At 37.6% G+C, this 25,299-nt stretch overlaps 1 protein-coding gene across 17 annotated transcripts in view; it reads left to right on the forward strand.

Annotated features, from left to right (window-relative positions):
* Nucleotides 1-25,299, forward strand: part of mycbp2 (MYC binding protein 2) — a 91,570-nt gene that overhangs the window by 13,831 nt on the left and 52,440 nt on the right. For 9 of the 17 annotated variants that reach the window (XM_041259709.1, XM_041259718.1, XM_041259719.1 and 6 more), the window contains exons 5-20: nt 86-282; nt 3,946-4,188; nt 4,790-4,861; nt 5,003-5,099; nt 5,443-5,516; nt 6,761-6,899; nt 9,266-9,342; nt 10,353-10,557; nt 11,055-11,219; nt 11,320-11,478; nt 12,026-12,233; nt 12,730-12,759; nt 13,416-13,561; nt 14,762-14,866; nt 21,625-21,723; nt 24,699-24,818. In XM_041259709.1, the coding sequence (XP_041115643.1) occupies nt 86-282; nt 3,946-4,188; nt 4,790-4,861; nt 5,003-5,099; nt 5,443-5,516; nt 6,761-6,899; nt 9,266-9,342; nt 10,353-10,557; nt 11,055-11,219; nt 11,320-11,478; nt 12,026-12,233; nt 12,730-12,759; nt 13,416-13,561; nt 14,762-14,866; nt 21,625-21,723; nt 24,699-24,818 (2,136 nt within the window). Of the gene's footprint in view, nt 1-85; nt 283-3,945; nt 4,189-4,789; nt 4,862-5,002; nt 5,100-5,442; nt 5,517-6,760; nt 6,900-9,265; nt 9,343-10,352; nt 10,558-11,054; nt 11,220-11,319; nt 11,479-12,025; nt 12,234-12,269; nt 12,285-12,729; nt 12,760-13,415; nt 13,562-14,761; nt 14,867-21,624; nt 21,724-24,698; nt 24,819-25,299 lie in introns of those variants that run through there. The other 8 variants (XM_041259713.1, XM_041259727.1, XM_041259714.1 and 5 more) reach the window with 6 other exon arrangements.

The following is a 25,299-nucleotide window of genomic DNA, read 5'->3' on the forward strand; positions in this document are numbered from 1 at the left end:
AACAAAAAAAAGCATACGGTTTGTTCAATATGTTAACATTTGATTTATATCCCTGAGTTTGTTGTATTTTCTGTTGTTTTTGTAGAGTCCCTCTTTTATCTTCTTCTGGAAACAACGACTAGAAGCGCTGGTGTGAATGACAGTACTGGCCAGGCTCTCACAGCTCTCTCCTGTGCATGTCTGTTCAGCCTTGTGGTTTCCTGGGGTGACACAGGCAAAATTCTGCAGGCTGTGTCTGCTATCCTCACCAACAACGGCAGCCATGCCTGCCAGACCATCCAGGTAAAATGGACCCCAACATCACCACCAGCACCTGCCCATTCATCAGTCCAACTTCCCCTTGACCTTTTAGCAACGAGGAAGCAGTTGTCAGCAGCCCATGCACACAGCTGTCCACGAGTCCGACAACCTCATTATAGAAATAACACTGCTGTCTGAGGCTGTGTTCACACTGGCTCTATTTAGAGGTTTTTTCCGCACTCGGTACGTTTGGTGTGAAGTGTGAACAAGTCCATTTGGAAACGAACCGTACCGAGTCCACCTTGTGAACACAAACAAACTCGGTCCTGAAAAAAAAGGGCAAAGAACCAAAAAAAAATAACTTTAGCTTGCATCCAAACCAACTTGGTCCCTTTGCTCGCAGATAAGTGTGAACAGCAAGCACACTGTATCAAATGAAACGAACCAGACCGAGTCCGTTTGAAATGGACCAAGTGTAAATGCAACCTTAGACAAAATGTGTTTTTAATTTCAGTGTTTATGGTAATAAGGATGCAATTGTAAAATGTTCAGCGGCTAATCCTGGTTATTGATAGTTAACTCTGAAAGCAATTTGGCATCTTGCTGACGTGCCCTAATAGCAGCGTTAGTTACAAACTGACCATATGCTGAAAACCAATAGTGCAACCCAAAGAAAATCTGTTGTACCACCTACACAGTTTTTGTGTATGCATCATTACACTTTCAAGCAAGTGAAGGAAACGAATGTTGGAGAAGAGAAAAAAGAAGTTTCTTTACTTCCCTTATCTAGAACTTTTTTGCAAATTAAAAACGTTTTGTAAGTTCTATTCAGTACCTAGTCCTATTAGTGGTAGTTAACTCTAAATGTATATTTGACTTGCATGTTTTTATTGCCAAAGCAATGGTAACATAATTATTATCCTATTCTCGCTGGTCACTTTATTGGTGTATAAATATTTATAGCATTTATTTGAAAAAAAAAAAAAAAAAAAAAAAAAAGTTTTCTACATGGTTTGAAGTAGAAAGTAAATTTGTATTTATATAATAGTATCAGAAGAAGGGAGATTGTACATTTGTGCTACTTTTATAGCAAAATCCATATTCATTTTACTGTGAAGACTAGATTGTGCAGAAACAAATAAATAACACCTAATGTTCCCTGCGTTGTGTGAGATGGTAATATTTAAATGATAATCAACAGCATATGTGGGGTATCCATGGAAACTAAAATGTATGTGCTAAAGTGCAGCTTCATGCAACCCTTCTAAAGAAACAGGACTGGCTTTTTACATATCTGTGGTTAATGTACATGGTTACTTGCTGATTGCATGGTAGTGATGTTGGCTACATTGTCTCAAGGGCATTCAGAAACGAGATATGGTTTGCACATAGAAAACATGCTGGTTTATTTTATCCAGTGGCCACACAGCTAAGTATCTATGGTCAGTTATACTGCAGGGTTTGTTTTTGGTTGATTTTCCCAGATATTTCAAATACTTGGGAAAATCAACTCTTCGGTTTTAACTGCAAACCAAACCTGATTTTGATAACATCTTTTCATGCTATCTTCTCAGTATTTCTTCAGCCTTTTTAATTGCATTTACTGCTATGAAAAGTGTTACAGGTAATATTGGAGTTTCAAACACTTCTGAGATAAAACCAGAAGAAATGAATGCATTCCAAACTAATCCTTCGCTGGGGATTTCAACATTTCAAATACTAATCATAAAGTGAGCTGAATGTTTGTACAGTGTCAGTTATACAGTAAACTCAATACTTGTGATTCTCATGCCTATGCAGGTGCTTGTGTCTGTGGGTTTAGGCATGGGTACAGCAAGCTACCCTGGTATATACTTCCTGAGGCTGATTACATGTACCATTTTTAGCAGCTAGGGAGGAGAGGGTATTTTCCTGATTTGGTGGTATGGTTTGGAGGACTCCTTTGAAAATGCATGCAGCTGACACGGATTCAGACATGGAACATAAGAACATAAGAAAGTTTACAAACGAGAGGAGGCCATTCGGCCCATCTTGTTCGTTTGGTTGTTAGTAGCTTATTGATCCCAGAATCTCATCAAGCAGCTTCTTGAAGGATCCCAGGGTGTCAGCTTCAACAACATTACTGGGGAGTTGATTCTGGACCCTCACAATTCTCTTTGTAAAAAAGTGTCTCCTATTTTCTGTTCTGAATGCCCCTTTGTCTAATCTCCATTTGTGACCCCTGGTCCTTGTTTCTTTTTTCAGGCTGAAAAAGTCCCTTGGGTCGACACTGTCAATACCTTTTAGAATTTTGAATGCTTGAATTAGGTCGCCACGTAGTCTTCTTTGTTCAAGACTGAACAGATTCAATTCTTTTAGCCTGTCTGCATATGACATGCCTTTTAAGCCCGGGATAATTCTGGTCGCTCTTCTTTGCACTTTTTCTAGAGCAGCAATATCTTTTTTATTGCAAGGTGACCAGAACTGCACACAATATTCAAGATGAGGTCTTACTAGTGCATTGTACAGTTTTAACATTACTTCCCTTGATTTAAATTCAACACTTTTCACAATGTATCCGAGCATCTTGTTAGCCTTTTTTATAGCTTCCCCACATTGTCTAGATGAAGACATTTCTGAGTCAACAAAAATTCCTAGGTCTTTTTCATAGATTCCTTCTCCAATTTCAGTATCTCCCATATGATATTTATAATGTACATTTTTATTTCCTGTGTGCAGTACTTTACACTTTTCTCTATTAAATGTCATTTGCCATGTGTCTGCCCAGTTCTGAATCTTGTCTAGATCATTTTGAATGACCTTTGCTGCTACTACAAGCAAGTTAGTTAGACACAATCTCCCTTTCCTAAAACCATGTTGACTGTCTCTCAGGACCCTGTTACCATATAGGTAATTTTCCATTTTGGATCTTATTATAGTTTCCATAAGTTTGCATATAATATAAGTCAGGCTTACTGGTCTGTAGTTACCTGGTTCAGTTTTGTTTCCCTTTTTGTGGATCGGTATTACGTTTGCAATTTTCCAGTCTGTCGGTACCACCCCTGTGTCAAGAGACTGCTGCATGATCTTGGTTAGCGGTTTGTAAATTACTTCTTTCATTTCTTTGAGTACTACTAGGAGGATCTCATCTGACCCAGGGGATTTGTTTATTTTAAGAGCTCCTACTCCCTTTAACACTTCTGCCTCAGTTATGCTAAAGTTATTTAAAACTGGATAGGAACTGGATGGCATGTGGGGCATGTTGTCAGTATCTTCCTTTGTAAAAACTTGTGAGAAGTAATCATTTAATATATTTGCTATTTTTTTTTCTTCATCTACGATTTTGCCATTTGTATCTCTTAAACATTTAATCTCCTCTTTGAATGTTCTCTTGCTGTTGTAATACTAGATAAAACTACTAGCAAGTATCTTTCAGGCAGGGTTCAGGCACCTTGACTGGGCAGTTTGAGAACACACATGTGTTCATCTGTCATTCATATAAATAGATAATGTCAGCCTCCAGCCTTGTCATCTTTCAAAGCTGCTAAAATTGATTGCATAAAAAAGATCATCTCGACATGGATAACGCATCTTGCATTAAGTCTGATAGGCAAGGATTCAGGCTAAAACGTACGTAGATCACGGAGCCTCTTGAGTTCCAATTTACTCTGGGATCACACTAAGCCCAAATGACCCTATTATTCATTTTGTTTTACACTTCTCAAGGTTCCGACCATCCTGATTGCCCTCCAGAGAAGCGTCCAGGCAGTGCTGGTGGGAAAGGTCCAGATTCAGGACTGGTTTGGTAATGGGATCAAGAAGGCTGCACTGATGAACAAATGGGTCCTCAAGGAGGTATCCATAGATGATGATGACCAGTGTCTGCTCCAGAGCGACGGCTCGTTCCTTTATCTCTTATGCAAAGATGGGCTGTATAAAGTGGGCTCAGGATATAGTGGAACAGTTAGGGTAAGATGAAATTCATTCTCCTTTTGTCAAATGCCCCTCTTATTATGACCACACAAATGCATAATTGATGTACAGTTTTTACTAAAGAGTTTACTTCCCTTAGTTGGGGGGGGCTACATATTTGTAGATGTCAACAAGTTACATTTGATGGCATTACAGTGATGGTTATAGACATGCAGTTATTCTTCTTTCAATGAGATCTTAATTTGATATTTTGCCAATGTAAATTTACAGTATAATTGTAAATCTCGAAAAACTACTCACTTTTAAATCTTTTGTAGTCATTTTTGTATTACTTTAGTTTAAATACATGTTAATTTGGATTCATATGTTGTTTTTTTCTGACTTTATGTGAACGAAAAGACACACATTTTCCCATTTTCCCATTGGAAATAGTGATATTTTGAAATATCACTGTCCTAATCACAAAAGCAAAGTTTGTGGGGAATAAGCGCCATTTTCTATACTTTTGAGGCATAAGCAATTAGGAAATAACACTTACTACCCAGGAACAAAAACTAAATAAATTTGTTACACGGTATTATTGATGTTGGATACCGTTTTAAGTTGGAATACATTTGGTTATTAACTTATCTTCTAGGGCCATGTGTATAATTCGACATCACGTATACAAAACCGAAAGGAAAAGAAGTCTTGGTTGGGATATGCACAGGTATGTACAGTAAACTAGTACAATTACTTAAGCAACACCTTGCATTTTAAAAGGTTGTATAAAAAAACCTACAATGACTAAACTCGTGCTGTTTCATCCTGTGGCAGATACTAGAGTGTGTGTTTGTTTTGGTCCTACCAGGGATGTTTGCTGTACAGAGATCTTAGCAGCCACAGCATGGCCGCAGTAAAGATCAACCCAGAAACGCTGGAGCAAGAGGGTGCAATTACCATGCCAGGTATGAAGAACAGACATTATGGAAACAGATCATTTGCAGGGAAAATATACTTGAATATTAGAAGGGCAAGTTAATAATAATCAAACTATTGGGAAGCTAAAACATTTTCATTGTTATTAACCCTTGGCGGTCCATTTATTTAGCACCTGTTTAGCACCAATTTATTTTCACACGCGCTGTTTATTTTACGCGCGCTGTTTAAAAGTCATTTCATTCATTGTAAAACAGGTTTAAAAGGCACTGCATATCAATAGGAAACTCAGTACTGTTGGATGCACTGCGTGTCCTACTGTGTGTTTGTGTTTTTAATTGGTAAATTGAATCATTTCTGTTTTCTCCACAGGCCTCCAGGCTGATGCACAGAACATTGTTTTTACAGATGGAGAGTACATCAATCAAATTGCAGCTTGCAGAGATGTAAGAGTTTACTCAGTAAAACTCATGGATCATGACAAAAACGCAGAGATTTATGGAATAGTTTATATTTACACACCTTGTTGGCTGTAAAAATATAAGTATCTGGGTGACAGAATATGAAATTCATGACTCAATCAAATCTTTTTGTAATTTGTGCTTTTGCCTTGTAGTTTTGCCAAACAGCTTCTGGATGATTTTTTAAAATTATTATTTAAAGAGGTTCTGGTTTATTCAGTATCGGTAGGAAACGACAACACAGTTTCTGGTTTCTCTTATGGTTTCCTACAGGCTACTAGTATTAGCAGAGATTAGAGCAAACGATCTTGACGTCGACATGCTAGCAGGCCCATACAGGATAGCAATAGGTGCTCAAGCATGATAAAAGTAACACAATTGAAACGCTTCTCACAAGAAGTAAGCGAGAGCTATGTTGTTCATTTCTTTAAGTTCATCAGATTTTTTTCCTTTTTCATTTACCTGAGATTTCTTCAGCTCCTTCATGTCCTGCCCTTTTTAGTCTGACTTTCTGAGATTTTCAGTTTAAATATTCATCCTTGAACCTTCATACAGTTTCTTCTTACCTTCAGCTGAATCTTTTTCTTAACCTGAGGCTGTGCTCAAGGAGACATCAACACACAGATCGCCTTTGAGGAGCGTATGTGGAGGGGTTGATGGGAAGACTTGTGTTAGACTCAGATAAATTAGAAATGCATACTACCTGCTGTAGTAATTCAGGCACCTGGAAATGCCAGCAGTGTGTGATTTATTTATATATCTATTTATTTATTTATTTATTAATTATTCCCACAATATCGTGATATGGAAATTGTTATCAATATCATATCAAAAATATCGATATTGGTGCCCATTACTGTTTTAAAACATTTACACTGCTCATGATGACCAACCTATAACTACCTAAGGATTCATTCATTCAAATGACATACTGTTTTTTAATAAATTTTGTTCCAGTATTTGCAGCCATCTCCTAATGCGGACATCAAAATATCTGCACTCTGCCTTGTGAAAGATGGCAGGCATGACCTACCTGCTTAAAACAAAGGATGGGACTGTTTTTGATAGCTGTCATGCCATATCCCTTTCACGATTTTACTTCAGATGCAATACGAACCCCGTCTATAACTCTCCACTTTGTACTGAATGTGTTTCTAAAGTTCCAGTAGCTTCCAATGGGTCTGTGGGTACAAACGGTCTGATTGAGGTTTCTGTCACTTGATTTTTAGGATGGCTTTGTTGTCCGTATCTATGCAACGAGCACCGAGCCAGAACTTCAACAAGAGCTGCAGCTGAAGCTGGCCCGAAAATGTCTCCATGCTTGTGGGATATCCTTGTTTGATCTGGAGAAAGATCTGCACATAATGTGTAAGAGATGCTTTTATTTGTTTATTCACAAAGTGTGTTTGAAGCGTTCTGTTCTGTTCTGTCCATGCTGATTTCAATCGCAGGCCAGAGTGACAATGTGAGAAACAAAACAAACACAAACATCTGGGATGTTGTGGATGCTCTGATTCAGTTGTACCATATTTCTACAGCAGTTTGGAAACCTAAATAAATAAAAACAACAACAAAAAAAGGAATAGAATACAACTGATTATAGTTCATAATGCTTTAGTACATAATCCACCCCCACTTTATAGTCTGTTACAAATAACATGTTAAAGTCTTCAGGGTATAGCTGAAATTGAGCATCCCGTTTCGTAAATGACACCCCCCCCCCCCCCCACACACACACACACCCACACACTTGTCTTATGCTAAAGAGATTTTGTTTTTTTGTTTTTTTTTACTTTGGAATAAGTAGAAGTTTCATATACAGCATGTGTGCTGCTTCCTGGTTTGAAACCCCTTCCTCTACTGGTGCTCCAGTGGTCTAGCTACCATCAGGCATTTTACCATATATCTGAATTGATATCTGTATATCTGAAGTATAAAAACATGCAAAAGATCTTTGACACAAGAAAAGGGTGAACCAGTCCTTCTAAATGGGTTTTAAAATTTTGGTTCACACTCCTTTTTTGTTACAGTTTTTAACTGTCCAGGATATCATCTGTCATTACTTTGTGTGTGTGTGTGTTTTTTTTATATTTATATCATGAGTAAGACAGACTATTTCAAGTGTTAACTGTCAGAGCAAGACCTACTTACAGTGATGACATGGTGGTGGTGTCTGAATCCATCGTAGATGCTTGACACCATTAGCATACTTTAATACAGCTTTGTAACAATACAATGACCTGTTTTGCATAGTCCTGCATCCTCATTCCAATGTAGTACCTCCCTGTAAAAATAACTCTGAATAAATATGGTAATTAGCACTTGGACTGTGTGTTTGTGTACACCTTGGTGAATAATGACAGCAGGACAGACTGTTGTCACCACTAACTCTGCAACAGTATAACAAATCCAAAGCAAACCTGGTATTGAGTTTGCATGAGCAAACAATCCACACACTTTTTGTGTTGTACAAGAGCTACAGATCTGCTTCAGTACACTTTTCATGCTTTAATTAAATGTGTTGCAGTTGAAGCCATTTGTGTACTTGATTTTTTTGAAACCATGAAAAGGATGTCTGAGTGTTACCCATACCATAATACTGCTTGGAAGGGTTTAATGTTTGATAAGCCACGTGATTACAAGACTGCTCAATTGAGATGGCATATTCTTGCACTGATTACTTTGTTCCCCTCTTAATATGTCTCTTTAAAGCTGCAAACCCAATTGGTTTGTGGTTTGAAGATAGACAGTTTTTATTTCATGCGCTGTAGTATTATTTTTCTCAAACCTGTGATCAAAGTCTCATGAAACGATCCACGCATTTAAGCCAAAACCTCATTAACATGCTTTTGGTTAGAAGTAAGTATCTTAGAAATAGGATAAAGAATACAGCTCATGAGTTATTAGTGATATGCATAAAATGCATTCTAGCCCAAGAGGAATTTATGAGTACTGCAGTGCCTTTATGAACCAACTGTAACTGCTAATATTAAGTCTAATGCAAACTTCAGTCAATATTATTACTATTGAAAATGCAAAAATATCTTACAAAGTTTCTTGCTCATGTTAGCTTAGCTAATTTTAAATTTAGGCAGTTAGAGTCACTACTCCCTAGGTTTACAAACCTCAGATTAGAAACCATTCCATCATTTTGATGCCAGCATAAACAAAAGAAGAATCGATGGGAAATTGTTAGGTGTGTTACAAAAAATTCAGGAGATTTAGATGCCAGGTGTAAATCATGAAGAAGCTTGTTAAGAATCGCCTCTTGTTCTTTTATAGGGTGTCATGGTAGTTTTGCTGAGTTATGATGTGTGGAACAATTCCTTGACTACAGGACCAAACTTTATGGGAAAACTAGTGTATCGTCACAATGATTCTGTTTCTGTTCAGAGCTAGACTCTCTAACACCTCATGCATATCAAATTATAACTATCTGCTGATAGGAGAAATAAGCAGTCAAAAAGTGAAACAAAACATATTAAATGAAGACAGATCATCAAACGATTAGATGTTTGAGTGAAACATTTTAGATTGTAACCATCACATGTCTTAATTCTACCTTTTTGCACTGAACATGTAACATGTTGTTTTTTTTATTTTTTCAGACAGCTAAGGTAGGCCTTTATCTCAGGGATTTCTGATTGGTCAGCCCATTTATGTGTTTGATTGTATACATATCATGGTATAAAGAGTAATGGTGCCTGTTGAATAGTGTATTTCTCTGCTTTCAGGTACAGGGTTTGACGAGGAGGCTGCTGTCCTGGGAGCCGGCAGAGAGTTTGCTCTCATGAAAACTGCGAGTGGAAAGGTACTGTATTTGACAACAGTTAAACACTGGGGCTTACCTTTTGTTACATAATGCTGATGATTCATCTTGGCTGCATAATTGAAAATACAGGCTTCATTACCAGTTATTCTTGTTCCTTGCATGACTCTCTATGGAAAGTAAGATCTTTGTTTACAGTTTCAGTCCTAGATCAGATCTTGGGCCCACCCATGGGACCCCACCCAGTCAGGGTAGTAAGGGAGGCCTGTTCTTTATGGGTGGTATTTTCTGTCCTAAAAATATAAGTGATTAGGATTAAGTCAAGCACAAGTTACTGGAAAGTAATAATTAAGTAATCCTTTACTGATGTGCCTCCACAATACACAGTCATTCTGTATCTTTAGCCTGTGTATTTAACACAGTTTAATTCAAATAACATGCACAAATAAACTGCTTTTTTGTACAGGAATGCTTTATTTATTTTTTTAACTAGTGCAGTATTTATATCAAATGTACATACCAGGTTAACCACAATACTGCTAAATTCACTATCCCCACAAAAACAACATTTGCTGTTTGTTGCATAAAATGGGTTCATACAGTATACATGTCCTTTACCACATACCAAGACTAGTGTTGTGCTATCTTATTGCTTCATATGTTTTGTCTCATAATATGTTTATAAGCTGTTAGAATGATTTCATGTAGACAACATGTAAATGCAGTATTTGACCCATTTTAAAAATGCAAATAATGGATTACATTTTTAATTGGCATTCTCCACCCCCCTCGCTCTCTCAAAATGTTGTAGTATCTTCAGCAGTAGTCCAGTACTAGATTTTCAAATCTTTAATGTTAGCCACTGTTTCAAAATTAAATAGCTATATGAGAGATGGTGCTTTTGTAAACAGTCATTTAGTTACTGTTGTACACTCTGCAAAGTGCAAAGGGCTTGGCTGCCAACATGCAATGTCTATGAGGAAAAAACCTTTACCGTGGCAACGAGATTGTATGCAAAAAGATTTGACGATCCCCCTTTTTGTCCCCCTTAGATATATTACACTGGCAAATATCAGAGCTTGGGAATCAAGCAAGGCGGTCCTTCGGCAGGGAAGTGGGTGGAGCTGCCGATCACCAAATCCCCTAAAGTCATCCAGTTCTCTGTTGGACATGATGGTTCACATGCCTTATTGGTAGCGGAGGATGGAAGTGTCTTCTTCACTGGCTCCGCCAGCAAAGGAGAAGATGGAGAATCAAGTACTGAGTTTTCTTTGTATGATTATTGGGGGTTATGAATGAGCATAATTGTCGATGATAATTTGCTGTACTGGATGTAAAGAATCTACTTGAAGTGTCAGACTTGTTGGCAGCTGTGCTGTGTCGAAGTTTAAGTCTTAAAAGAGAACTGTCTCGGCTGTAAAATGTATTACAGTTGGTTCTTCCTCCTGTATGTGTTGTGTATAGATTACAATACCCATATTCATTGAAATGTGACTTGTAAAGGTGCTAAAGATGAACAATCACCACTCATTCAGAACAGTGCAGAACAGCAATGTCCTAATGTCACCACCATGTGTTAACAGAACCAAAACTGTAAGAATTAACATTGAGCCTGTCAGCTTAGGGTTAAAATTGTGAGTTAGTTTTTCAACTAGACAAAGCGACGTATAATGTAATTATAAATATTCAGCTTTGATATAGACATAATACATTATGTCCCTCACATAATACATTATGTGCCTTTCTGTCCATAGCAAAAAGCAGACGGCAGCCAAAACCCTATAAGCCCAAGAAAATGTTAAAGGTGGATGGCAAGACTGCAGTTTACACCGCATGCAACAATGGCAGCAGCAGTGTTGTAACAAAAGATGGAGAGCTGTACATGTTTGGAAAAGATGCTGTTTATAGTGACAGCTCCTGTAAGTACAATTAACAGTACAGTTTGTGTTATGACAGGCATTGCCTTATGGATACACCGTTGATCTTTTGTGATAATGTATTTTTTTGTTGTTGTAACAGGCCAGGTGACTGATTTGAAAGGACACTTTGTAACTCAAGTAGCTATGGGGAAAGCTCATACCTGTGTGCTGACCAAGGATGGAGAGGTCTGGACATTTGGGGTCAACAACAAAGGACAGTGTGGCAGAGACACTGGCTCCATGAGCCAGGCTGGGAAAGGTCAGTATGAGCTAGAGAGTCAAATTTCAAAATGTCAAGTGGAAATTTGGCAAAAAACATTGATGTAATCCTAGCAGTGTTTTTTTTATATCAATTGTTACTGAATTTCAAGTATTTGTTTGCTCTTGGAATTCTCTTGAAGTTCTACTGTTGAATTATTATTAGTAGTATTAGTATTATTATGTAATGTCCTATTAGTAGTAACTTTAACTAAATCTGTTATGTGTCATCTCCTGCACAAACATGTACAGATTATTCTAAATTCCTTACATTACTGGTAACATACATGCCAACAAATGTGTAAACACATTAATTTAAAATGAGTTATTTATCTTTTAATCTGCTGATGAAACCAAAAGGCTAGCTTCCTATTTTCTGTACATACAGCATAGTATTTTAGGAACAATATCTTTGTTTGCTTCATCTTCGTGAGCCTTGCATATAAAGAATGCACAAGACAACACTCTTAAACGTATAAAGAGATCATGTAAGGAAAGCAGATCCATCAGGAATGATAAAGTTGTTCTTTGATCTCTGCCTCCTCAAGCTGGGTTTGGGATTGAGAACATGGCGACGGCGATGGATGAGGACCTAGAAGAGGAGCTGGACGAGAAGGAGGAGAAGTCCATGATGTGTCAGCCTGGCATGCACAAGTGGAAGTTGGACCAGTGCATGGTGTGCACGGTCTGTGGAGATTGCACTGGCTACGGGTCCAGCTGTGTCAGCAGCGGGAGACCAGACAGAGTGCCAGGAGGGTAAGGGTTCTCATATACCAGTGCTCAGATACCAGACAGAGTGCCAGGAGGGTAAGGGTTCTCTCATACACCAGTACTCAGATATCAGACAGAGTGCCAGGTGGGTAAGGGTTCTGATACACCAGTACTCGGGACACCAGACCTTGCCAGGAGGGTAAGGGTTCTCATACACCAATACTCGGAGACCAGACCTTGCCAGGAGGGTAAGGGTTCTCATACACCAGTACTCGTACACCGGAATTTTGGCTCAGTCTATAAAAAGAACCCTGTGTATTGCTTTAACTTTCAGAAAGGCATTTTACAATTTAATGAAAAGTTATTTAAAAGTTTAAAAAAAATAATGCATTTGTGCTTCTTTAAACCTAGATGGCCTTTACGCCTTTGAGCTCAAAATAGAAAATAGCAGTCTGCATTTTCTTTTAAACATTACTGATGCATACTGGTGTACCAGTTATGTGAATATCTGCCCATACTTCTTTTTCCTTGTATTATCAAGGGCCAAGGTGCTGAATCCATTGAAGTCCAGGTAATCTGCCACAATATTTAGTGAATCTGTAAAATCGGTGACATTGCAAGGCCTGATTTTATAATAACTCTGGTCCGTTAATTGTATGTGCAGTGGTAACTGTTCTGTTTGGGAGCATTTCAGTCTTGCCTCTATGGGTTGTTGTGACACCTGCGTAATCTTTTTCAATACAGAGGGCAAGCTTGCCAGCATCAAACCACACTCAAGCACTGGCACTGTTCCATTAAGCAGCACAGTAGTTTCTATTTATTATCATCAGTTTAAATATTTAAAAAGAAAATATTACTTCTCATGTCAAAATCAGATTGCAGATGCTGTGGGCTAAGTAATGTTTTGGAATGATACTCGTGCTGTGTGTTGTCAAAAAAAGGTGTTGTGTTATGCATGGTATTTTAAATGAGAAAATACCTGAAGAAAACATTTCATTGGTACATTTTTTTTTTATCCTATTCTGTTCTGTACATGGTTGTCAACTTTGTCATCATACTGATAACTCTGATTCTAAATTTGCACCTGTGGTGGAGGAGGGTTTAAGTTGCTGACCTACTTGTTCAAGTTCTAGTTTTCTTTGGAAATGTGGCATGACTCCCATTTCTGTGCAGTCTGTATCTGAAGGCTCTCGACATTTTTTTCATCTTATTTGCTGCTCCTTGTAGAATCTGTGGGTGTGGCTCTGGGGAATCAGGCTGCTCGGCCTGTGGCTGCTGTAAGGCCTGTGCGAGGGAGCTGGATGGCCAGGAGGCGAGACAGAGGGGGATCTTTGATGCAGTCAAGGAGATGATACCTTTAGACCTGCTGCTAGGTAAAATAACATCTTCTTTCATCTCTTCACACATGCCTGTTGTAGTTTTTCATAGCTGACTGTTGTAGTTTTTCATGGCTGACGTGATCCTGTTGTATTAACCCAATAGTCTGTGAAGCACACTGGGCTCTGTAAACTCTGTGGACAAATGAGCTTTTATCTTCATACAGCAGTTGAATAAGTTATAGTGCACTGAATCCACACTGTTGTGGTAATGAGTCAAAATCCCTCAAATAAGTCATAGTTACAGTTTGTAAAAATATTAAATAAAAGTACATTTTAAAAAATGCACTAAAAGGCATTATAATAACAACTCCCGAAGCAAGCTCATTTTACACTAAGGTTTTTGTTCTTGATGTTGCCCAGAAAGCCTGCAAATTGAGATCTCCCCTAGTCAGGTGCTGGAATCTGTGTTTCTGAGATTAACCAGATTGGCTTGTTAATCATCCTGGTTGCCAGTAGCTTTTAGTACCCCTGGAAGCCTAGCCCTGTACAGTATCATTCAGTACAAGTAAGACAAATCTGTGGGGGCCTGGGTAACCCTGTAGTTTGCTACCCGACAATATAAAAACATCATTTATATATATATTTATATATATATATATATATATATATATATATATATATATATATATATATATATATATATATATCTTTTTTAGTATTTAGCAATAACATGTATTTAGCAATAACATGTCAAAATCTGCATTGATGTTCAATAGAGGTGAACTGATTCATCCTGCAGTGAGTGGAAGTTCTTCATTTAATATGATGCAGTGATACGGAGGCGGTATATCATTATACAGAATAAAAATCACTGTGTTCATGTTTACTTGTCCAACAGGCTGCTCTTGAGTGATGTAACATGTATTTTTTGTTTATACTTTATCACATAAATTCATCTTATTGCATATTATACAAAATTGTCCTCCATAGCATTTATTAGTCTTTTATTGTGGCCCACAAATCTTGATATTTATTTTAGTAGTGGAGTCCTTACCTACAACATTATTAGTGCTACCAAATATAGACCTAGATTAATGCAGATTGGTGTCGCAAAGCCAGCTGTTTATTATTGTTGACATCAGTGTTTAAAAGTTTCCTTGTAGGGCTGTCATACTATCACCGTCATTCATCTGTTTTTTTTTTTTGTTTTGTTTTTTTGTTTTTTGTTAAATCCACAAACGTTTTTGTTTTTAGCTGTCCCTGTTCCTCCAGGAGTAAATATTGAAGAACATATCCAAATAAGACAGGAAGAGAAGAGGCAAAGGATAAATCGAAGACATCGACAGGAGGAAGGGAGAGGTATGAGTTTCTATTTTTCAGTCACATAACATGCCAGCTATGGTCAGGAATAGTGTTTATATTTCAGAGTGTCCACAGGCTTTAGATTGTATCTTCATGATGTGATTTACTGCCTGTTTAATTATAAAAGCGTATGGCAGAATCACATGCAAAACTAAATTAGACTTGCATTCATTACACATTAGTCCTGGGCTATTCTATGTATTTTTTGTGTATTTTTCCCTGGTAGGTTATGGAATAAAAGTAGGATTTCACAGACCTGTTTAAACATTATTTAAACCTAAGTAGACAATATTTCAGAGCACTATAAAAGCCTAAAAATAGTGGTATTTGCTTCCTTACTAAAACAAAGTGCTGTCATTTGTTAAAGGTAAGCATGCAACATCCCCGAGCAGTTGCTGCTATCATTCTCTGTCTTTGCAGAGTGAAATACATGCATTGAGACTACGTGTTCTGCATCCACTGAATTGGATGTAAGTGTAAGGCAAAGCGTTGAAGTTATACAGATGTTAAAATCAATTAGAAACAGTCCCAAAACTCAAGGGCATCTGATAATCTTTAATATATGCAGCATGTTCATTGTCATGTTTGTCCCATCCAAAAATATATTTTATTAGTAGAGTCAAAAGAAAGAAAATGTATTTGGGTCCGAAATTCATACTGCGTTTAAAAAGTAAGCAGCAGGTTGTTTGAATCGAGGTGGCTGTGCTAGATCGTACCTATAGTACTGATTTCACTTGGCTACAACCGACAGGAATATTTTTTGTTTGCGCTGACTCTCAAGTTTGTTTTCTGAAAGCTGTTATTTGTTTTACGTTTTGTTTAATGTGTGATTGTGAAGCTAAATAGCGATCAATCGTATTTTCTCCAAAGTCACATTACAACAATGTGATAAACAATTTACAATTGTTTATGTAAAGTTTCTTTGGGAAATTTCTTGACATGATCTTCAGCCGAAGTATACTTTGCATTTTTTTTGCTTTGTCGTCCATTTTTGGTATTTTACCTCCAATGCTGAAAACTAGATTTTACCAACCTAATTCAAAATAGCAATGCAACACTGACTCTGTCCCACCTCCTACTGTACAGTACAGGTCACAGAAAAGTAGTGCAGATGCTCTGATAGGCTGACCAAAATGTTGTTGTCATGTGAACAGTAAACAAGAAAGTTAACCGCTTTGGAGTATTTATTTTTTTAGTGTTATTTTTTTAATTACTTTTTTTTTTCCTAAGTGCGATGCACAAAAAAACATAAAAAATAGCTCTACAGAATTAAGATATGTAGTTTGCATTGCTTTTGGTGTGCAGTAGTTAATTTAAATTAGTTTCTTTTTTCTTTCTCTCGTACTATTCCATACTTGCTCCCGATTCATATGAAAACTTTGAAAACTTATTTACTTATTTCTATGGATTTCACATGACTGGGAATACAGATATGCATCTGTTGGTCACAAATACCTTAAAAAAAAAGGTAGGGGTGTGGATCAGAAAACCAGTCAGTATCTGGTGTGACCACCATTTGCCTCATGCAACGTGACACATCTCCTTCGCATAGAGTTGATCAGGCTGTTGATTGTGGCCTGTGGAATGTTGTCCCACTCCTTTTCAATGGCTGTGCGAAGTTGCTGGATATTGGCGGGAACTGGAACACGCTGTCGTACACGTCGATCCAGAGCATCCCAAACATGCTCAATGTGTGACATGTCTGGTGAGTATGCAGGCCATGGAAGAACTGGGACATTTTCAGCTTCCAGAAATTGTGTACAGATCCTTGCGACATGGAGCCGTGTCTTATCATCCTGAAACATGAGGTGATGGCGGCAGATGAATGGCACGACAATGGGCCTCAGGATCTCGTCACGGTATCTCTGTGCATTCAAATTGCCATCGATAAAATGCAATTGTGTTCGTTGTCCGTAGCTTATGCCTGCCCATACCATAACCATGGGGCACTCTGTTCACAACATTGACATCAGCAAACTGCTCGCCCACACGATGCCATACACGCTGTCTGCCATCTGCCCGGTACAGTTGAAACCGGGATTCATCTGTGAAGAGCACACTTCTCCAGCGTGCCTGTGGCCATCGAAGGTGAGCATTTTCCCACTGAAGTCGGTTACGATTCCAAGCTGCAGTCAGGTCAAGACCCTGGTGAGGACGACGAGCACGCAGATGAGCTTCCCTGAGATGGTTTCTGACAGTTTGTGCAGAAATTCTTCGGTTGTACATACCCACAGTTTCATCAGCTGTCCGCGTGGCTGGTCTCAGAAGATCCCGCAGGTGAAGAAGTCAGATGTGGAGGTCCTGGGCAGGCATGGGTACACGTGGTCTGCGGTTGTGAGGCCGGTTGGACGTACTGCTGAATTCTCTAAAACGACGTTGGAGGTGGCTTATGGTAGAGAAATGAACATTCAGCTCTCTGGCAACAGCTCTGGTTGACATTCCTGCAGTCAGCAGGCCAATTGCACGCTCCCTCAAAACTTGAGACATCTGTGGCATTGTGTTGTGTTACAAAACTGCACATTTTAGAGTGACCTTTTATTGTCCCTAGCACAATGTGCTAGCACAACTATTTTTCTATTTCTGGATTAATATTGTTGCCCCTTTATAGTTTTATATTTATTTACACAGAATAAGACAAATTCCAATATTTGCTGTTAAAGTGTTTGACCAACTGCTAAATCACAATGGAGTCAGTTTATTACTCACCTTGATGCATTTCAAATGATACTGTATATTTTCTTATCAGTTTCCTTTAATATATGTATATATGCATCATTGTTTATTAATAATAATAATAATAATAATAATAATAATAATAATAATAATAATAATAATAGTTATTATTATTATTTTATAAAAAATGATAGCCATCATTGGACAGATCATAGATATTGCTCTCTGTTTCATTTTGTTGTGCTGGTTTGCTGGCATATTATGGAACACTTTCTTTGACAAATCCATAAATGCAAAGATGCCAAGGGTTGACTATCCCAAAGAGTATGATGTCCAGCCTCAAAGAATGAGATTTTCAGGCCAAAGAATTAGACTTTGCAGCCGGTGTACTGTCATTGCTTAATGCAGGGCCTCTCATCTCTGGTCCTTGGGAACACCCAGACTCATTCATTTTAAGTTTTACGAATCAGAGCAATGCTCCTTCGGTTTATTAAAATGCTTTTAATATTTGGAAAAGGGTAGGTTGATCAGACTTCCAAATTCCAACACATGCGGTCTACAAGCGCCCACTTCTATATTTCAGTTTCATTCAGTATAACACTCTCTTAAAACCAAAACATAGTTTCAAAACCTTATAGCAATACAAACAATACATGCAAGATATAACAATGTTAGTAATATGCTTACCTTCTATTATAAGGAAAAGTAGCGTGAACAAAGGAATCAGTCTGGTGGGGATCTGCAAGTGATGGACCACTTCACCCTGTCAAGCAAAGGTCTTGAATGTGGTACCCTTTTGCGAAAAGTGTGAGTTTTTATAGGATTCGTCTCTATAGGAATACATGGAGAATCTTTATCAAGTCTAACTCTTATCTCTTTGGCACACAAAAGCCTAAAAATTTAGAGCCTTGTGCCAACAATTAATAAAAATGTAGCACCTGGTCTACACATGCAATCATGATCTCACCCGCTTATTTCTCGACCCTTCCTCTATCTAAAAAGCTAGATGAAACAAAGAAAATAATATTATTTTGAATATGAGTGTTGTCTGAAATATATACAACACTATTAGTTATGATTATATTGATTATATGTATTAATGTCTAATAATATATTCCCTCATGCCATTCTATTCTTCAAATTAGTTTTCCTTCTCTCTTTACAGGCGTGTGCTTAACAGATATTATAGGGAACTTCCATCTTATGTTTTTCCCAATATAGAGTTTCTCTTCATGGATAATCTATTTGTTTTTTATTTAAGTGTAAGATTGTAATGTCTCTGTCCTATGAGTTTCCTAACAGCACGAATTCAGCTGAACTGCGGACGACCTCCTATTTGTTTCAGCGGCACACAAACTAGCTAAAACCAGTTCGCTAGCTGTGCACTTAGCTTTCCAATTTCCAGCGATAATCAAGGTTTTTTCCAATTTTTCTATGGTGAGAAGACACTCTCTAACCTTGACGCTGTTTGATAAGAGAACTCCGCTCTTCATGCCAACTATCCCTTCACTTTCTGGCTTGACTTTAAGATAGGCTCAGTTTTTACTTTCTTAAAACCTATCCTCTACTTTTAAAATTACTTTTTATTATTTGTTTAAGGTTCTTATTTTATATTTCAAACAGCATCTCTTTATGTTGCATCATCTTTTAACTCAAAGTCAAACTAGACAGTTTACTCCCCATAGAACACGATTACTAACTATTTTAAATGCGAACCTATCTTGATGAGAAACAATTTCATGTATATTATTATAACAGGCAGTGTTAAGCATATGGTCTTACACACACAAATAGTTTATAGTAAAAAGCAAGCATATTAAACCTTATTTCAACATTTAACAACATTTTCTTAGGCTAAAAAGGGTGCTGCACAAACTTACATTTGGAAATCAAGCCCATCTTTTTAAGAAACTGCCTAAAAACTGGCCACTTGTGTCAAACTATACCAGCTTTTACTGCATGATTTTATATAAAGAAAATACATAAGTTTCACAATTAAGAATTAAAACAGCATTATGCGTTACTTTTGATTACACACTTACACAATTTTCCAAACTATAGATTATACAAACAATACAAAGGATTATAACACATATTATTGCATTAATACATTTCATTTTAAATTCTCCAATCCATGTCCGGGGTTTCAGCTCACTTCCAGCAAGACTCCACTTCGGTCTCAGGTTCCACTCGGGTAGGCTCAGTGAACACGATAATAGGCTCTCGAATCCATCGTCTCGCATCACAGGTGTGAGTCGCCATGGCCTTGACTTCGTACCTACAAGACACTTGTACACGCTTAGTAGGGACACCTTTCTCACATTCTAATTTTCCCAGATGCGCCCATTTTACTAAGTGACCCTTTCACAACTCATGCATTCAATCCTCTTAATATCTTTTTGGGTTTACATTTAAATGAGAGAAAGCCAAATGACTGCATACCAGACAAAGTCTGAGCCCAGTCACTGATGACTTGCTTTGACACATATTACATACACAATTAATAAGAGGATTATGTTTTAATGTATGTGTCAGGGTTACTTCTGCACCATGTACAATAGTTCTGGATCTGTACACATTGTTACTATACACTTCTTTCTGCTCGCATGGAGACACTTTAGAAGGGATGCCATTCATCCAGAATACAGTAGGGGGCCAAAACTTACTGTTTTTCATATCAGCAGGCACCTAACTTGTAGTTTGTTTATCATCATTAGTGGGCAAACTCAATACAACTGAATCTGAATCAGTTGATGAACCATGAGCCTTAACTACTAAGGTTCTCCATACAAAAGGATTCAATGTTTTACTGACCAGCTAAGCGGATTCAGCGTTATTTGCGACACCCTTGATGGCTACAGGACAGCTCCTAGCTACACAGGGTGTATTTAAATAAAAATACCTGCAATAGTATTTGAATTTCACTAATGAGAAGAATATTCTGTATAAAACAGGTGATGCTATGTTCGGCGTGATTCTTTTGTTATGCTGCATATCACTGCTTCACATCAGCTGTGACAGAAAGAGACACTGATTGCACAGCAGGATTTTTTTTTATTTTGTTTTTGTTTCTGCACAGACTTCTCTGCCCCTCTGTTACCAGTCAGGAAGCAATCGACACAGCACACAAACAAACTAGATGCTGATAAAAGCCCAGTGTATTAATACAAAAATAAGTTTAAAAAAGTAAGCATCAAGAAATAATAAAAACATGCACACGATTAACACGTGTTAAAAAAATTAATCTCCAAAGAAATGAACTTGTTACTCGCAGAAGTTAACTGCGATTGACAGCCATACAAAATAGGCAACTATATTAATACATTTTATAATTCTAATATCAACATGTTTGATTGAAATAAATACATACATGATTTCTGCTAATGTACTGTAGACGTTCTTGTATCAAAATCTACATTTCAGGTGGGGGTCCTGAGTCAGGATTGAGCCAGTACAGTTTGGGAACCCCAGTTGTAATGTATTGAAACTTGTCTGGTAGCAAACGTGTATCATGATATAGGGGGATCAGGCTGCATTATTCGTAGGTGCCTAACGTGACTTCCATCTGTTTCCACAGTAGATAGTGTATTTGGCATGTCATTTCTGAACAAAAAAAAAAAAAAAAAAAAAGGATTGCTTTATGCAATTCACAAAATGGCGTGATTGACAGGTTCTTTTGTCTGCTGCTGTTATAGCGTCTAGGTCAATATTCATCACATGTGATTCTGTGAGAACTATCTCCTTCTCCATGGTCTTTTGTTGCTGGAAGCAAAGATGCAAGGTTTGGTTTGGTGTTCCCTTGTATATCAGAAACCTGTTTAAATGGCCTTTAAACCACTTTATATATATGTTAAAAAAAAAAAAAAAAAGATGTAGATATATATTGAAAATATATATAAAATAGATGAAGAATGTAGAATTTCCAATGTAGAGGCATTCCTAAATTTGTCTTGCTGCTTATGTGTTGAACTGCTGAAATGTGGATTTTCTTGGTTTGTTTTTTTATTTATTTTTTGTTTTGTTGACCATTCTTTTTCCCATTGTGAGCTCTCCCATGCATGTGAAAGTTTCTTTTTCCTCAGGCCCCCTTGTATTCCCTGGTCCCATTTTTATGAATCACCGAGAGCAGGCCCTAGCCAGACTTCAGGCCCAGCTAAAGCCTAAGCGGGACAAGCACAAAGGTACTATGGTCTTCCTTACTGACTAGGAGGGGACGCAAGCCCAACCTCCAGGTCGTCTCTTCCCTTCACTGATTCTTTTCTTTGGAAAACTACACACACACAAAAAATTAGATAATCTTTGTTTTCCTGCCTTAGTGTGAAGTAACCTGAGGAGAAAGAAAGTCAGAAGTAATTTTTGGTTTCAAAGACTCGGCATCCTTTGTGTTGCTTCTTTCATACTCTAGTTTCATGCTTGAATTTAAAGTATGTACAGCTGCAAGGTAAAAGTTGGTAGCTGACTGTCTACATTCATTCACATCAGAACACTAATTTAGCGGTACCAAAGTCCAGGAATTTCCTGTTTTAAAACCAGTTTGTTTTTTAACCAAAAAAGCGTTGTTTAATTCATGCTTCTTATCCAGGGGTACATTCCTTGGGTTTTACTTATCACAAAGGATGCTGAATCTTGATGATGATGATGATGATGATGATGATGATGATGATGATGATGATGATGATGATGATGATGATGATGATGATGATGATTATTATTATTATTATTATTATTATTATTATTATTATTATTATTATTATTATTTTAATATATACAATATATGTATATATGCATACCTCCTGTTTTGTGTTCTGTTAGGATGTCCCCCATACCATTCTTCATGTTATGTTCTATGTGGAATTGTATATGTTTTAACTTTTTGTTAGGTCTAAAATAAATATAACTTCATACCAAGTCTTTATTAACACTAACTAGGGAGCTTTTTATAGATTCCCTTTTAGTAAGTGGGAACTTGCATCTTTAAATTCACAAACACACACCCACACTTTCTAACCCTTGTTAATACTGTATCTATTGTCTCCTGCAGGTGAAGCACGTGTAATGGACGCACACTTACACATGTACTTCCATTGCCATTACATTTCTTGCTATTTTGGTCATTTATTTGTTATGATTTGTCTAGTATATCTTCAGATTTTCATTGTATTTATTGAAGGAAGCCAGATGTCAGAATTTGACTAATCTAAGTATGAAGGTCATGGGGCCTACAGTACCTTTTCATAATACTGACTGACATGTGTAATGCATGTATTGTATCATTGGCAGAAAATATATAGTGTGTTGTGGCAAGAGTGTGAAATCTTATTTATTGTCCACCTGCTATTTAAATATTTAAAAAAAATAACCTTTACACAACTTGGAACTAAATCCACTTAATCTTACCTAGTACAAATTACTGTCACATCTGTTTTGGTAAGTTATCTAACTGCCTTTGTACATGTTTTGGTGTCATACAGTAAAAAAAAAAAAAAAAAAAAAAACTGCCTATGTTAGTCTTACAGGATCTTGTTTTATATGTGTACAGTGCCTATAGGAAGTATTTACCCCCCACTTTTTCACAGTTTGTTATGTTACAACCAGAAATCTTGATGCCTTTAAAAGCCCATGTAAAATCCTGTTTGAAAAGATATGGCAAAAAATTCTGTGGTCCGATAAAATAAAAATTGAACTATTTGGCCTAAATGCAAAGAGTTATGTCTGGTGCAAACCCAACACAGCACATCAGTCAGGCAACACCATCCCTACTGTGAAGTATGGTGGTGGCAGCATCATGCTATGGGGATGCTTTTCATCAGCAGGGACTGGGAAGCTTGTCAGGGTAGAGGGCAAAATGGATGGAGCTAAATACAGGCAAATTCTTGAATAAAACCTGCTTCAGTCTGCAAAAGACCCAAGACTAGGACAGAGATTCACCTTTCCAAGATTTCAGTTTGTAACAGAACAAACTGAAAACGTCCAAGGGGGGGGTTAATACTTACTATAGGCACTGTATGTGTTTGTGTGTGTGTATATGTATATATCATTTTCATTTTCAAGTTAATTCTGAAAAATGATAGGGACCGTAATTCTAATAACGGTGCTGATAAGGTGGCCGTTGCTGCTACTTTCAGAGCAAAGAAATAACCAGTTGTTTACAAACAGCCACTGAAGGCCTAATAGTTGTGGTGGGTATATAATGCCATCAGATGTTATCAGCGAAGTGGCAAAGGGTAGTAAGAATATGAAAACCATACAATAACACTAGAAACCTATTAAGTTCCTCACAGGGCAGCAACCACTGAAAAAGTGCAGTAAATAAAGCAAAAGCTCAAGCACTAGTTGAAACAGACATGTGGAATTGTGCTTGTGAATCTCCTTAAAAAACCCTCAGTCACTTGAATGCTCTCGGAGTATACATTCCTGTCTAATTAGCTGTGGAATTGTAGATGTTTGACAAACCCATGTAACCTGTGGGCAAACTGGCTCAGCTGAGAGGTTCCTCTGAAGTGTCTGCTGTTGGTGTCCCCAGGCTTCGTTTCACAAGATGAAGCAATGTTCACTGTAATTGCACAACATTGAGCTTTGATTTGAACATTTGTATCGTGGTAAGGATTATACATGGGCAGGGGTTGGGCTAGCATCACAAACTGCATTTCTGTTGTAAGTATGTTGGGCAAGACATCAGATCTGACTGGCTCACTCACCATAGGTGCTCAGTAGGCAGGTGCTTTCATATCCGACTGCACGTATTTCTGATGTAACACACATATTCACTATATATTGCCAAGCCCCACATTATTCATTCGGGAATGATCACCTAAATGCACCTCCCCCGCCGGCCCCCCGGGCCCCCCAACTCCTGTATGTCTCTGTGAGACTTTTTTTTTCTTCTTTGGGGCAGGTTATATTAAAGATCATGGAGCTTCCTGCAGCTTGTACACTGTTCCCTGTCTAATTCTTTAGTCTGTTTTTAGAAATATTGATCCTATTTTTCTATCGAAAGTTTGCTTTTTTACAGGTAGCAGAAGGCCTCCTCGAGCAGTAATGTGCGTAGCAGCTGAGTTACATAGTTCTGTCATGTTGCTGTCTTTACTGTTGCTGTCCGCTGCATGTCTAACATTCTAACAGAAATACTGACTGGATTGTGTAACTTCATTTCCAGATGGCAGTGGGGAGCGAGGAGACAAAGATGCAAGCAAGATCACCACTTACCCACCAGGGGCAGTTCGCTTTGACTGTGCGCTCAGAGCGGTCCAGGTTAGCTGTGGATTCCATCACTCAGGTATGTTTTTTTTTTTTTTTTTTTTTTCCTTTTTACAGCTTAAGAATATCCACATGATAACCAAATTATAAATGTTAGTTAATTGTCAGTCACTGATTCCATAAGATAGCCAAGCCTGCATATCTTATTGAAATTCCTAATTTCAACAAGAAATGTAATGGAGAATCCTACATGACCAAAATGTAGTGAACTGCAATAGTGTATACTAACGTGTTGCCTGTGGTGCAGAATGTATTTGAATGTATGAGAGAGAAATGGATTAGTGCATTTTAGCCAGTTGCATGTTTGAAATATTCTCTCGCTGTAGTTCTGAAGACATTTGGAGTCTTGGGGTCAGTGTGCTGTTCTCAAAGTTGTACACACTTTTAATGGTCTAAATGCTTTTGATTTTGGATACTGGCTAATGAAGTGACCCAGAAAATAAGCATATTCCCGATATAAACATAGTTCCAGAAAAGCAATGCAAATACAGCTTGGTTTT

This window comes from Polyodon spathula, chromosome 9 (genome assembly GCF_017654505.1).
Source record: "Polyodon spathula isolate WHYD16114869_AA chromosome 9, ASM1765450v1, whole genome shotgun sequence".
Classification (NCBI taxonomy): domain Eukaryota; kingdom Metazoa; phylum Chordata; class Actinopteri; order Acipenseriformes; family Polyodontidae; genus Polyodon; species Polyodon spathula.